Source organism: Leiobunum rupestre, chromosome 11 (genome assembly GCF_980474605.1).
Source record: "Leiobunum rupestre chromosome 11, qqLeiRupe1.1.hap1, whole genome shotgun sequence".
Taxonomy (NCBI): Eukaryota; Metazoa; Arthropoda; class Arachnida; order Opiliones; family Sclerosomatidae; genus Leiobunum; species Leiobunum rupestre.
The window spans coordinates 31,869,204-31,883,579 of NC_143394.1; the positions used below are offsets into that span (position 1 = coordinate 31,869,204).

At 38.1% G+C, this 14,376-nt stretch overlaps 1 protein-coding gene and 1 long non-coding RNA gene across 2 annotated transcripts; one reads left to right on the forward strand and one right to left on the reverse strand.

Annotated features, from left to right (window-relative positions):
• Positions 1–282: 282 nt before the first annotated feature.
• On the reverse strand, positions 283–1,666 carry mRpL32 (mitochondrial ribosomal protein L32). The gene is made up of 3 exons (XM_090163250.1): positions 1,515–1,666; positions 1,202–1,438; positions 283–1,003 (listed from the first exon to the last, which is right to left on the reverse strand). The coding sequence occupies exons 1-3, from the start codon at positions 1,594–1,596 to the stop codon at positions 744–746; spliced, it is 579 nt and encodes a 192-aa protein (XP_090019376.1). The 5' UTR covers positions 1,597–1,666; the 3' UTR covers positions 283–743.
• A 476-nt stretch (positions 1,667–2,142) lies between these two features.
• Positions 2,143–5,068, forward strand: LOC149922275 (uncharacterized). Its single transcript, XR_016477217.1, has 3 exons — positions 2,143–2,280; positions 3,257–3,302; positions 4,527–5,068. It is a non-coding gene; the product is annotated as an uncharacterized LOC149922275 (long non-coding RNA).
• Positions 5,069–14,376: the final 9,308 nt, after the last annotated feature.

Consider the following 14,376-nt stretch of genomic DNA (forward strand, 5'->3'; position numbering starts at 1 on the left):
CTATATTTAAATTCAGCACCTGCGGACCTGCCCTTTCAAATCTAAAATGAAGATATTTTTAAAAATTGGTTATCAAAAAAATGTCTCAGAAATAAGATATTATGGAGCGTGTCGGAATAACAATTGCACCTATATGCTACAAGAAACTATCAAAGTTTCATGCTACCTGGCCTTTGAGAATGCCCCATGCAAGGAGTATGTCAAAACTTGAGGGTGATAATGCCTTGATACTAAAAATCTTAATTTTTAACCCCACTCCTGAAATTAGTAAATAACTAAATATACCAAAATTGGCTTTATTTAATTTTTTGAATTATGAATTTCAACCTAGCTGAAAACAGAATATTTTATTAAAAATGCAAGTAACCGATGTTATATGATATTAGTTGGTAACAATCGATTTTTTTTTGGGGTCGGTCGGATTGTGGATGCTCAAGTATTCATTTGGGGGTGCTGAGCATCCCCTGGCGCCCCCCATATACGGGCCTGTATCCTAGTGGACCAAGTCCTTGTAGGAGTTGACCAAAAGAGTATTGCGCCCAGAGGAATGATCTGAATTCCTCAGCCACCAGTACTTGATCATAGTGTCCTAAAAACAAACTTAAAATTTACTATTTTATAATTTAATTCCAAAATTGTTTTCATGAAACTGATTTGTTAAGTTTTTAACAAATTACACTTTTTAAACTTTGATCCGTTAATTTTGTCTCAATATCTACACAGTTCATAATTATTGCTCGTTGTCAATTCATATTTTCATCTGTAGAGGTTGTCTTAGGGGAAGTTATTGCTTGTTCATTTCCTTTACTCAGTAAGTTTTTGCAAAACCACTTTGGTCTTTCTTTGGGAATTTCAACCAGGAGTTCATTTTTTGATATTCGTGGTTTTTTATCATTTTCATAAATTACAATGACTTCTTTTTCAATTGGATCTAATTTCAACTTCTCCTGAATTAAATGTTTCATTTCTTCAGTTTCTTTTCTAACTCTGGCGTAGCAGTTCGCTGGAGTTTTAAAAAGAAAACCAGATTTAAGTCTGCTTATTTATGTTGGTTGTCAGCGCTACTCCAAAATCATCCAGCCATTGGATAGTAATATAGATAAAATAACTATAGTGCAGCATTTTCGATAAAATATAGATATAAAAGAATGTCCAGGTATATGATTTTGGGGGTAGCACTGGGATTGTAAACTGTTCTTACCACAAATGGTATGAGCTAGATGATAATGCCCACACTCATAACAAACTAAGAAATTTTTTTTGGGTGACCATTTAAGAGTGTGGGCCACTCTACGGGTTAGCCTTCTTTCTAAGGAAACTCTTTTCTTTGGGACAGCCCACAAAAAGCCATCGAACATGCCATTATTTTCTTCCATTTCAGTCCCACATGGCTGCCAAGGCAACGCCAGAGGAAACGTTTCATGCGGCTGCTGTGTGTCTAACGAAATTAAAACTATATTTTACAACCAAGATTTTCGAAATAATTTATAATCTACCGAATTCCATAAACTTACCAAATAAAAAACATTTCACATTCTGTAAAATCCTCAAAGAGTTCCTTAGACTTAAATAAATGCGACTAGACAACAGCGCCATTGTTAATAGTTCATAGAGCAGACGATTATCTCTGGTTACCAGGGAGAAAGAATTATCTCTGGTTCAGTTCAGTACTTTTCTCAATCCTTTTCGGTCCCTTTGGAGGCAGGGAGGCTCACTAGATCTAGCGTAGGCGCGATGAGATAATCACCACATGGGACGTTTGTTTGGTTTTCAGGGGGCCCACCATCTGTCCAGGAGGTACAGGTTGAAATTAAATCTTGAATCTTGTGTTTGGTTGCCTCAATCGTGATAGATTTAACACTTGTTTTGTCCAGCCCTAGCCTTTTTAGATAGTTCTGAGACGAGCCTAATTCCTTCTCTGGTTCTACTTCAACCTGAAGTAGCGCTTCACGTTCGTGGGACAATGCTGGGCACTCTTCTAAAATATGCATTACGGTTTCTGCCGGACCCTCCCATAGTTTGCATTCCGGGCATTGTGGCTCCTTGCCCAGTAAAATAGAACAATACCGCCATCTATGAACTGACATGGCAGTTTTATAGCCACGTGGTATGAAATAACCAATGGAAATGAGGTAGTTTATCCGCATAAAACTCGTTGGCGCCGTCGAGGAGAATGTCCTTGGAATGAACTTGTAGCGTGCGTTCGTTTAATTCGTCGGCCATATATAAACGACGTCGCGCAAAGACGATAAAATCTTTTCACATTCTGCTCTACCACAGGTAGGCATTTTAACATTTTTGTATGGTTTTGCTGGGTTAAGTATATTTGAAAAATTATATGTAATAGCTATAAAGGATATAGGTTTAGACTACTTGAATCGATACAACATGGTATTGGTACCGGTACGGTAGTACCCCTGTAATGTTATTAGGCTGCCTTATAAACCACGATTTTAACTTAAATTGGACGAAAGAAAAAGCTTAATAAATTACTGATGGGCAGTGATGTGCCTAACGCATTAATTTCTAAATCCTTTTAAATAAACGAAATATGTGGTTTAGCTGCGCATCATGGTTTTTGCAAAATATATCCGGTTAGGAAGGCATCAAATAACGCTGTCATTAACAATTGGAAGCGTGTCTGTCTACTGGCACTCTTTGCCTCTCTTGCTCATGGAACTAATAAATTAGTTCCATGTCTTGCTCAACCTCCAAAGGGACTTTAAATTAGTTTTAATTTAATGAAAGCCACTGCATAGGGTTAATAGATTGTAACCTTCATAGGGGCTCTATAACTATTATCTTTGCTATTCTTAAGTATATACGTCGTCCGTTGACTCGGTATCGATCGAAATTTGGGTGGAGTTTATAAGTGCTCCGAATCAATTTTGAGCGCGAATCACGGGGTTTTTGTTGGGTCATATAATGTTCCGTTAATCCTGACTAATATACCTAACCATAACCCAAAAACGAAATCAATAACCTCATAAAAGTATTTTGAAATCGGAGACAGTGTGCTCTCGTTATCTTTCGATTTCAATAACTTCATACATGATGGCTTCCCCAAAACAAAAAAATCGCAATCTTCGTGAATGTCCCCATTTCCCATCACACAGACAAACAAGAAGATAAAACGTTGAGCCCCCAAAGGACCCATTTCATAAACTGGAATTTGCGGGCCAGAGAATAGAACTAGCAAAAATACTCTTATTTGAAATCAATCTCCAGAAGCTAAAATAGTGTATTTTCTTCATAGGATGTTTGTTCAACAGGCCTGCAGGTACTCAGTACGACTAACGCAGGTAAGAATTGTGAAAGCCACTTTTAGAAGTTCTCTTAATTTAGTGTTTAACTGACTCAAAATAAATTTTCTAGGAAAAACATTCATAGTATGGGATTGGCTATTGTATGTAAATATTAAAAGTTTGGGATTTAGCTATTGTAGGTAGAAATTCCCTAGTTTCGAATTTAGCTATTGTAGGTAAAAATTCCCTAGTTTGGAATTTAGCTATTGTAGGTAAAAATTCCCTAGTTTGGAATTTAGCTATTGTAGGTAAAAATTACCTACTCTAGGATTTAGCTATTGTAGGTAAAAATTCCCTAGTTTGGGATTTAGCTATGGTAGGTAAAAATTCCCTAGTTTGGGATTTAGCTATGGTAGGTTAAAAATCCCTAGTTAGGGATTTAGCTATTGTACGTAAAAATTCCCTAGATTGGAATTTATCTATTGTAGGTAAAAATTACCTACTCTAGGATTTAGCTATTATAGGTAAAAATTCCCTAGTTTGGGATTTAGCTATTGTAGGTTAAAATTCCCTAGTTTGGGATTTAGCTATTGTAGGTTCAAATTCCCTAGTTTTGGATTTAGCTATGGTAGGTTCAAATTCCCTAGTTTGGGATTTATCTATTGTAGGTTAAAATTCCCTAGTTTGGGATTTATCTATTGTAGGTTAAAATTCCCTAGTTTGGGATTTATCTATTGTAGGTAAAAATTCCCTAGTTTGGGATTTATCTATTGTAGGTAAAAATTCCCTAGTTTGGGATTTATCTATTGTAGGTAAAAATTACCTACTCTAGGATTTAGCTATTGTAGGTAAAAATTCCCTAGTTTGGGATTTATCTATTGTAGGTAAAAATTTCCTAGTTTTGGATTTAGCTATGGTAGGTTAAAATTCCCTAGTTTGGGATTTAGCTATGGTAGGTTAAAATTCCCTAGTTTTGGATTTAGTTATCTGTAGACAAAAATTACTATTACCGCGTTTAAAAAGATTTAGAAGTATTCCAAATTTGGGATTTATCTGTAATCGGAAATTTCCATTTTTGAGTTAAGTGTTTTTCAGACAAAACTGTGTATTTAACGATGATATTTTTATTAGCTTACAACGAAATTTAGAATGTCAACGACATGTGATAATGTGTGGTGTGATTAGTATTTTGTAACTTTAGACTGATAAGGATCCCAAGTTTAATACTTTAGGCCGCGCTGATAAAAATCTCGATTGTGAATTTTCTCTCGTTCGAAATAGAATTTGCAAGCGGAGACGGCCACCCTCGCCAAGGGAGACAAGCTGATCTTCCCGACGGCGTTGCTTCTATCGGCGATGGGACTGTCCTTATCATTCTTCAGCGTTAAGCAGTTGGACGCGGGAAAACCAAAACCGAAGTGGATCCAAAGATACACGTCATAAATTACACAAAAAAAATGTTTCGCGCGTTGTTATCGGAATCTTCAGTACACTAGAACGACGAATTTTGTTATGGCCAAATATTTTCAATCGAATTTGAAAACGGTACAAAGCGAATTAGAGGGGAAACGTATATTCAAAGTCTGAAGACAAACGACGTCCTTTTATCATCCAATAATAAATGTTTTTATCTCCCCCAGACCTCTCGCACTAGTCCTTGGAGAAACTTTCATTAAACAAATATTTGGCGTCCTACCAAAGTCTTTACATTTTGAACTTTACGTTTTTCATTATATGGAATTTATATAGTAAAGAAAGAACTTTTGATTTAACTCGTTTAAGTATGGTGTTGGTTGTAAATAAATCTCGCACGTTTTACATTATATCTTGGTTTTCTCTTTTTTAATTTATGGACCATTAATGTAGATATTCGCCACTGAAAGCTATCGCTACGCCCTCTTTGGGTTGCCGTCGAAAAATAGATTGGTAGTGTATTAGCAGACGCGGTTGGAAGACTGTAGTGTATTAGCAGACGCGGTTGGAAGACTGTAGTGTATTAGCAGACGCGTTTGGAAGACTGTAGCGTATTAGTAGACGCGTTTGGAAGACTGTAGTGTATTAGCAGACGCGGTTGGAAGACTGTAGTGTATTAGCAGACGCGTTTGGAAGACTGTAGTGTATTAGCAGACGCGTTTGGAAGACTGTAGCGTATTAGTAGACGCGTTTGGAAGACTGTAGCGTATTAGTAGACGCGTTTGGAAGACTGTAGTGTATTAGCAGACGCGTTTGGAAGACTGTAGCGTATTAGTAGACGCGTTCGGAAGACTGTAGCGTATTAGCAGACGCGTTCGGAAGACTGTAGCGTATTAGCAGACGCGTTCGGAAGACTGTAGCGTATTAGCAGACGCGTTGAGAAGACTGTAGTGTATTAGCAGAAGCGTTTGGAATCCTCTAGCATATTAGCACTTAGCAGACGCGTTTGGAAGCCACTAGCGTATTAAATCATTTAAATGGTTACGAAAACTGTAATGAAACAGTTTGTATTTGTATTTTATTATAATTTTACACTTTGTTTCTTTCATGGTTACATATAACAGTTACTACGCCCAGCTTTATAAATTTTTCTTAAATTTGACAATAACAGACGCTAGATCATAGGCGGTACCTCGGAAGTGCGCGGCGTCGCGAATAGATTGTCTACCAAGGCTTAAAATGTTTTCGCGTCAAAGCGTCGACGATAGGGGTGTGGTTAAATCTTAAATGATAATTTGAGTCCCAAGGTTGTCGGTGTAAACGTTACATTACATATTAGGGTTTCATATCGAAGTATTAAAACGCTAATATTGCATAACCGGATTTGAAATACAATCTGCATAAGCAAAAATATCTCTTTTTTTTTACATAAAGTTAACTTTTGGTGATATGTAAAAGGAGTAATTATTGAAAACTGAAGAAAACTGTCTTCATCTAAATTCTAACCTTGATCCAGTGGGCTGTTGACGCGGGGCTAGCCACTCTCTGAAAATCTGTACATCGATTTCATAAATATCACAATGAGTACAGCGTTTGGTAGTGCTAAATCTGTACTCACATACGTAATCCTTTTAGTGCAGTCAAAGCTACAGGCTTGTACACCGATTACGGGGAGTGATCAGCCCGTCGGCTGTTGAGAGGATAGATTTTATACACGTAAATAAAGCGTTATCAGAAGTATATAATACCTTTGTTGTGAGAGAAGTAGCTATCTCTCTAGCCTACTAACGTTATTTACTCCCGCTGATTTTCCAAAATATGTTTCGAAAGGAAAATAATTAAAGGGGAACGGCCAAGCTTTTCCAAATATGGCCTTATTTCCGTATCAAAAGATTAACAAGACGTTCAATATACTAACACGTACCTTTTTTTGTCTTGGAAAAAAATAGCTTTTGGCCCAAAAAGTTGAAACGAAAAATAACGCCAAGTGTTTGGGTTTGAATTTTCGCCGCCATCTCAAGGTGTATCGCCAGCGCCTCTAACCTCGTATGAGCGATTTGCGAACTATCCTAACTTTTAAAATAGTGCAATTTAGGCTTTAAGCCCCATTTTCATGCTCGCTGGTAGCGGATAAAAATCGTCAAAATTCGCTTCCGCCACTCGCAAGCGTGAAAATAAAGCTAAAATATCTGTTTGAAACAGATCGACGCGGAAAGTGGAAAAAGTGTATAGCTGAAGCGGATTTTGTCGATTTTTACCCGCTACCAGCGAGCATGAAAATGGGGCTTAAGTCTCTTATAACTGGAACGCGCCGCGCGTGCAAAACATATTTTTTGCGTCTTCAGCAGCGCCATTATAGGGCAGCGCGTGCTTTTACGTTGTTTTCTGTCTCACTGACTTCTCACCAGGTGTCGCGGCGGACGCGCGCTTTTCGATTTCCCGAAATTTCTTTATTTTATTAAAAATTAACCACTCAATATTTTTTGATGCGGTTTTCGCCATAAAATTTAGTTTTTAATGGGCTATAGGGCTATCTAACTGGTTAAAGCTTGACCGTTCCCCTTTAAGCCCTAAATACATCATACTATTCCTCAAACTATTATTTGAAGAAATGTGGGTTTTATATAAGTTAATATACCTACAAAGTGTAGTTTTTACCAATAAATCGTTACGCGAAGTGATACACAAAGTAAAATTTGAACATCTGTGATTTTACTGGAAATTCGTTAATATTGAAATTGTCTCGATCCAGCGAAGGTACCCATTTAATTTTAATGTCCTAGATGGATCCTTATCTCATAAGAATTATATTATAAACTTCTGGTATACTTAAACAGTTTTAAATAGTCTCATTACCGTTTGGTTTTCAACCTTGGTTATTTTTGAGTGAGAGGTAGAGTTTTTGGCTCGCGTTTCTGAGTTTGTGTTTTCCGTTATGGGAATGTAAAATGAATCTGGCTCCGCTGGTGGCGTCACCGTGCTCAAGTTCCTCTTTGCTCTAAGTAGACGACGCGTTTTTACACACAATCCTAAAATATTTATGCGTACTGGACCCACGTACAGTGTAGCCCGGTGTGTATTCATTTACGGTACCGGGATATAGAAATCTTTAGTGCGTGTAGCCTATGCCGCCGTAGAAGGGCCAGGGATATCCTAATCGAAAGGAAATATCATGCCCTCGGTAGAGACCGACGCTGATGTAAATATGATCAGCGCGCCGACAAATTTTCAACGGCGTAACAGTGGCGGATACAGGGGGGGGGGGCTTTGACGTATAAGATTTGACGTCACAGCTGTAGTGTTAATAGTGGCCGCCATGACAGTTACCGTTTTTTATCAATAGGCAAATTACAACGGTGACGTCGCAGGGTTTCAGACGACAACGCTCTATTGTATAATTTGAATTTCGTACCTATTGATACAGGCGCCAACTAACTCCAAAAATCATGGCTACCTTATTTCCTAAAACTTGTCTAGGTTAACGGTAATAGTTAGTGTAGGGCGCTGTTGGCTCGATCTCGTGGCATGCAGGGCTTGCCACCACCCTCCTACGCATTGTAACTCGGCCACCTGAATTAAGGGCTTCCTAAGTCGCATGATGACTTAGGCCTAAGGTGGTGCCTTGGGTATTAGCCTAGCTGATTATTAACCAGGTAACTCCAAAAATTCGATTTGCCTAAAACTTAATTTAAATTAACGCGTTCGTGTTTCGCAACCTTATTTCCAAAACCAGGTAACCCAAAAAATTTGGTTTGTCTAAAAATTAATTTAAATTATGGTGTTCACGTTTAGCTACCCTATTTCTAAAAACAATTAACTCAAAAAATTCAATTTCGATAAAATTCCTCTTGGGTTATTTAATATTTAAGTACAAGATAATTGAAAATTGGTTCAAATCTAAATTAATTATTTAAAATATATTTAACACATCGGGGAATTGTGTGTATTTAAAATGTCCGTGACATCTTGTTTTATCCACATCAATAATGTATTTATTTATTTATCAAAAATAAGATAATTACCGAACTTGTGTTAATGTAATCGGTTTTCAAATGAATGTTACACGCAAAGTAAAAGTTGTTAGGGTATTCATTGGTGAAGGAATGAAGTTCGAAAGTAGAGTCAGTGTTGCCTGGTGAGAGCTTCGAGAACTAAGAAAACACCGGGGAAGACTAGGCTGCGTTCAGTAACTCTAAAAAAGCTTAGCGCTGACGCAGATCTAAGCTCAACGGTCAGCGGTTTTTACTGAACGGGTATTTTACATCCGGTTTTGACGTCACGTTGCCCGTCCGTTGAGCAAAGAAGTCATGGGCAGGTTTTTCCGTTTCTCAACGGTCACATGACGTCGCAGCCTTGGAAATAACGGTGGTCAGGTGGTCAAAGACCAGTTTATTAATTGCTCAGACCAGTTTATTTATTCAAAATTTGGGGGGTCACTGGTCACCGTGTCCAGTTTATTAATTCGAAATAATATCAAATAATAGGAGATGACTAGTTTATTAATTCAAAGTTTCTATCAATTTTGATTTCCCTATTCACTGGATTTCTATGTACCGCGTACTACCGTCGCACGTCGAGGCATTGCAGAGTACCTCGCTCGCATCCCTCGAATGAGTCAAACTGTCGAAGCCCCCTCTGGCCTCAAAGCCTCAAACTTGAAAACCTCATGTCTCGCTTTCCCCGGATTACGTTAGGCTACGCGGTAACGGACCGGGGACTCGGGGGCTACGGGGCCTCGAGTAGAGAGAGAATATTTTAAATTACGAGGGTCTTCTAGGCTATGGCAGTAGTCTTATATGAGATAGTACTATATAGTACTATTCTTGTGATACTCATAAAATAAAGTTAACTATTTTGAATACGTTTAAAATTAATGTTACCAACATAATCTAACTTCTAAACATGTATAGGTTTTTTTAGGCTTATAAAATGACATTAGAACATTTTATATGAGACCAGTTTAATAATTCATTATCTAAGGGGTCACTGGTCATACGGACCAGTTAAATAAAATACCTTATTTCCAAGGCTGGCACGGAGTAAGCCTAGCTGCAGACGCCGCAACAGACGATATTTTACAAAGTTTACGCGTTCAACAAGATCCTACGTCACGTTAGCAACGGTCTAAACGAAAATAATTTTTCAGATACTTTGTTGAGAGTTACTGAACGCAGCCCTAGTAGGCTTATTGATTTTTTGCCACAGAACGGAAACGCTACCGCCATCTGTTGACGTTTTAATACCAAAGAACAAACCAGAAAGTGGGCGCATTGTCCATTCTAGTCTAGCCTTCTACGTGATCTATCTCGATAGCGTCATTCGGTAAAGTACAGGAACTGGCACACTTTTGGTGATTATGGTATTATGATCCGATTTCCCCTAAAAAATCAAATCAGCCTGGTTTCTCATTTTCCCCCGGTGAGCTTTTTCCTTCCCCCATTTCGTGTCAAAGGGGATATTCGACCATGACGTCTCAACACTGGTATTCTTCATAAAGTTTATAATTATAGCTGCGTTGAATTGATTCAACAACACAGACAACGAATTAAAATAATTTTACAATTACTTAAGAGTCGTGTTTTATTAAACATTTTATCTCCGGCTCAAGAAATATATAATAGTTTAATTAATTACAACTGACTTTCTATACACTCTTTTTAGAAACGTTTACTGGGCGCCGCCATTATCGTACAGACAACCAACGAGCAAGCCCTCTACCACAGACATTTCATCCCCCCAAAACCGGGTTTTTCATCACCCTCCCCGTAGACTGTAAGGTAATGGCGGTCGATTGGGAAGGCACTTTTAAGAATCTATAGCACTAATTCAAATGTCATTATTTAAGAATTGTAGGGGAATTATTTTCAGTCGACTCGCCACCCAAAGGGTGCGACTTACCTGCCATTCTAGACCTTAAAAGGAAAGCCGAGGTCCCCTACAAGGGTTGGAAGTTAGGAAAAACTCGTGTAACTTTCACTATAGTTGTTTTCATAAAATTAGAGCTCGGGGAAACGGATAAATTAACCGACAAAATTTCAATTAATCATAAAAAATTCGATTAACTGTTTGTTTGTGGATATTATTCACGACTATTATACGATTTAATATGCAACAAATAAGTTTTTATTCGGATAATTTTCGGATATCGATATAAAAGAAATGAACGGAAAATTTCTTATCCGAACGCCGAGCCCTACATAAAATCCCCATCAAAGAACTGCCTAGGAGTTGGTATACTCTATTGATTTTTCGGGAAACATGTTTGCCAGCTTACTAACGTACATTCATGCGAGTCGCGCCGATGGTTTTAGAACTGGATCATACTGAACTGAACTCTTATCAAAGACTGAGGGGCCAATTTTTGTCGGGGAAAACAACATAGTCGGGTTTTATGAAAACACCTATTGTGGTTGACGAGTTGGTGTTGTCTAGAGGTTGGCCAGATCTACTCATTAAGAAACAGGACTTTTACTGGTAAATATGAGACACCTTAAAAACGCTCTGCAGAGGATAAACTACAAAAACAATAAACAATATGTACAAAACAAAGAAATCGGGTTAATACTAACACATTAATACCAACTATATGGTTCTCAGCCACAGAATTATCTCCCAAAAATGGAATAATTCATACCAAATGGTGTCCCCCAGCTATAAAAGGCGCTCGTGGACTTGAAGGGGTTCTACGGACCTTGCTGTCGTGCATGCAATCGCGACACAACTAACTTTTTGCTTGGTTAGGGCGGCGGTTGTCGCTTTCACGAATATTTTTATCATCGGACTCGGGGTCACCGGGTTAATTATCAACGGTAATCTCGATATTGATAGCCGGATTTCATCAACCGCGGTTCAAGAATTTTGTCTTGTCTTGAACCCGAACTTCTTCAAGCTTGGAGATCGAGAAACAACTTCTCTAGATCTAGATCTTTCAGTTAGTCTTCCAGGGTTATCTTCTTGAAAACTTTGTGTTTCTCATTTTTATGTTTTCCCATCCCGGTACCCTAAGTCCCCAACCCATCATTGACATGACGCTTAGCGTCCCAGGCTACCCAGCCAATCACTTGGCGTCGGAGCCCGCGCACTTTTAATTGGTATGCCCCGGATGACTCTTCGATTCTGAAAAACCAAAGGACCAACGCCATACCCGTCATAAGCGATTTCACAAAAATTTCTACTTTCCATTTGCGCCCTATATAAAAGCCAACAAACAGAAACTTCCTTAAAACTCGTTTCCGAGAATAACTGGGGTTTAAAGCCTCGCCTTTACGATTGTCAACATGTGCAATGATTTTAGTAAGAAGTCTTACAAACATAAAAGATATCCTACCAAAGTATAAAACTAAAACCTAGGAGCAACAAACACAACACCCCACACAAGGAGAACGCAACCCGTCAAAAGTCGTGGATTTTCTTGCGTACATTTTTCATTGGCTAGACGCTTTAGCGCCTGCTGCCGTCGGAAGGGGAAAATTCGGAGATTGTCTCCCCCCCCCCCGCCCGTAAAACGTTCAGTGTAAAGGCTCGTGACGCTCGTCCAATGAATTTCGTACACAACCCTTCGTTAGCGTGTTTAAAGTCTAGCTGCGTTCTCCTTGTGTTTGTTGCTCCTAGCTAAAACTACCCTGGCAGTCCAGCATGCGTAATTGGGAGTGCGTAACATATGTTGCAGATCTAACGGGAAGATGGGAACACGGGGCATAGGAAAGGGTAGGGCAACAATTCGTTCAAGCCATTGTTAAAGTCACAGATAACAAAAATTTCCAAAGGGGCCTGGTAGCTTTTGGCCATAAACCAGCATGGCTCCCAAGTGGCTATCGGAATGTGGCCGGAAGTCTTTACAAACGAAATACTTTTAATAATAATAATATTAATTTAATTTATTGATGCCATTTTGTAGAGTAATACATTTACTAACATGTAATACATCACCCCAGTCTACATAAGTAAAAAACTTGTGCTTGTAGGGGTTAGTAATAGGTTAGATAATTATCCTTTGATAGCGGCAGTTATACAAAAAAAATACATACTCTCAAATAGATTATACAAGTAACAAAAAAAGTGTTCATCTGTTTATAACCATAGTCTTTTATCCATTCAACAACTTTTTTCTTAAATAGTGTTACACCATTATATGATTTAATTTTAGGACTAAATAGATTATAATAACATGTTTCTGGACAACTGATTTCGTCATTTTATCAGTTACAAAGCGAGTTGTATATATGTGTCGTCATGAATATATCTAGCTATGAATATACAATAGCAATAGCCTCTTTAACCTCCCGCTAAAATTTGGGTTGGGCTTATCTAGTCACGTGATCAATCACATCTGCTCCGACCGAGTGAGGAGCATGCCGTCATTTCCTTCAGTCTCCTGATTGGCTGAAAACGCGTCAGTGGTCTCGAAAGTTGCCACCCAAATCAAATCGACATGATAGAAGGGCTATATCGTAGGGTTGGATATTCATAGCTGTCTAATTGAGCTAGGGACTAGTAGGACACACTTTGAAGCTCTCTGTCGCTCTTTTAACTCATCGTAGGAAAATGGGACAAAACAGGCATACTTCTCAACTCACCCCCTACAACTCTTGAAATTTTTGCAAAACCTTTTGAAACACCCTGTATGCCTTGAAAATAGTCGTCACACGATACTGTGCAGAAACATGTGACGCTCTCCCTCCTCCGTTAAGTCACACGGCATTTGCGTTCGATTTAGGAAATAAACTGATTACGTTCTAAAAAAAATACAATGACTGGATAAACGAAGATAAGAAAGAACGACGCCCCGTTCAACAATTCACCATTAGCTCGAAAGTAGTAGCAATTAGGTAGCCCATTGTGAAAAGGCAGTATATAGCGCCCACTAATTCAAGTGCAATATGTTAAGCCAGGGAAAGTTAACCTTCCTGTTTATTCTGTTACTTTGTTCCATTTGGACACTGACAGATGCCAAAGACGAGGACCACGAAAGAGCTATCGACACTAATAAGGAAATTGGAATTCCCGTGCTCCTGAGGAACGGTCAGAGAGAACGGCTGTGCAAGGTTCTGTGCGGTAGAAGACCCCCGGAAGGTGGACTCGTGTGCAATTGCGACAAGATGCCTTTGGGACTGTAATCCTGTTCAGTAATACTTATGTATTTAATTAAAGATTATTTAAACAATCTAAAATGTAACTGGGCTGTAAGAATAACATATTATTACCAACAAATGTACTAGTGGAAATAAATTCATTTGTGCCGTGGCTCAATTGCTTAGACGGTTTTTCAACTTCATACGCACACACGAAATATTATACTTTAGTTACTGAGGACAGGGAGTAGTTTATCTCTTTCGTAGGTAGAATAACTACCATTGAAAACGCGTTTTCATCTCAGATTTCAAAATAAGTACCTTCAAAAATGGAGCGAGTGTTTATAATAGCCAAATTAATGTTAAGATTCAATAATTTATTATTATTTGTATGACGTAATCTATGGCGCGCCAAATCGGAAAAAAATAAATATGATTTTCAAAATATTTTAAGAATATCAAATATTTTCAAGTTTCATAAAATATTTTCAAGTTCGGTAAAATATTTTAGGATAAACATTCTAGATATTTTAGGATAAGCATTCTAGATATTTTAGGATAAACATTCTAGATATTTTAGGATAAGCATTCTAGATATTTTAGGATAAACATTCTAGATATTTTAGGATAAGCATTCTAGATATTTT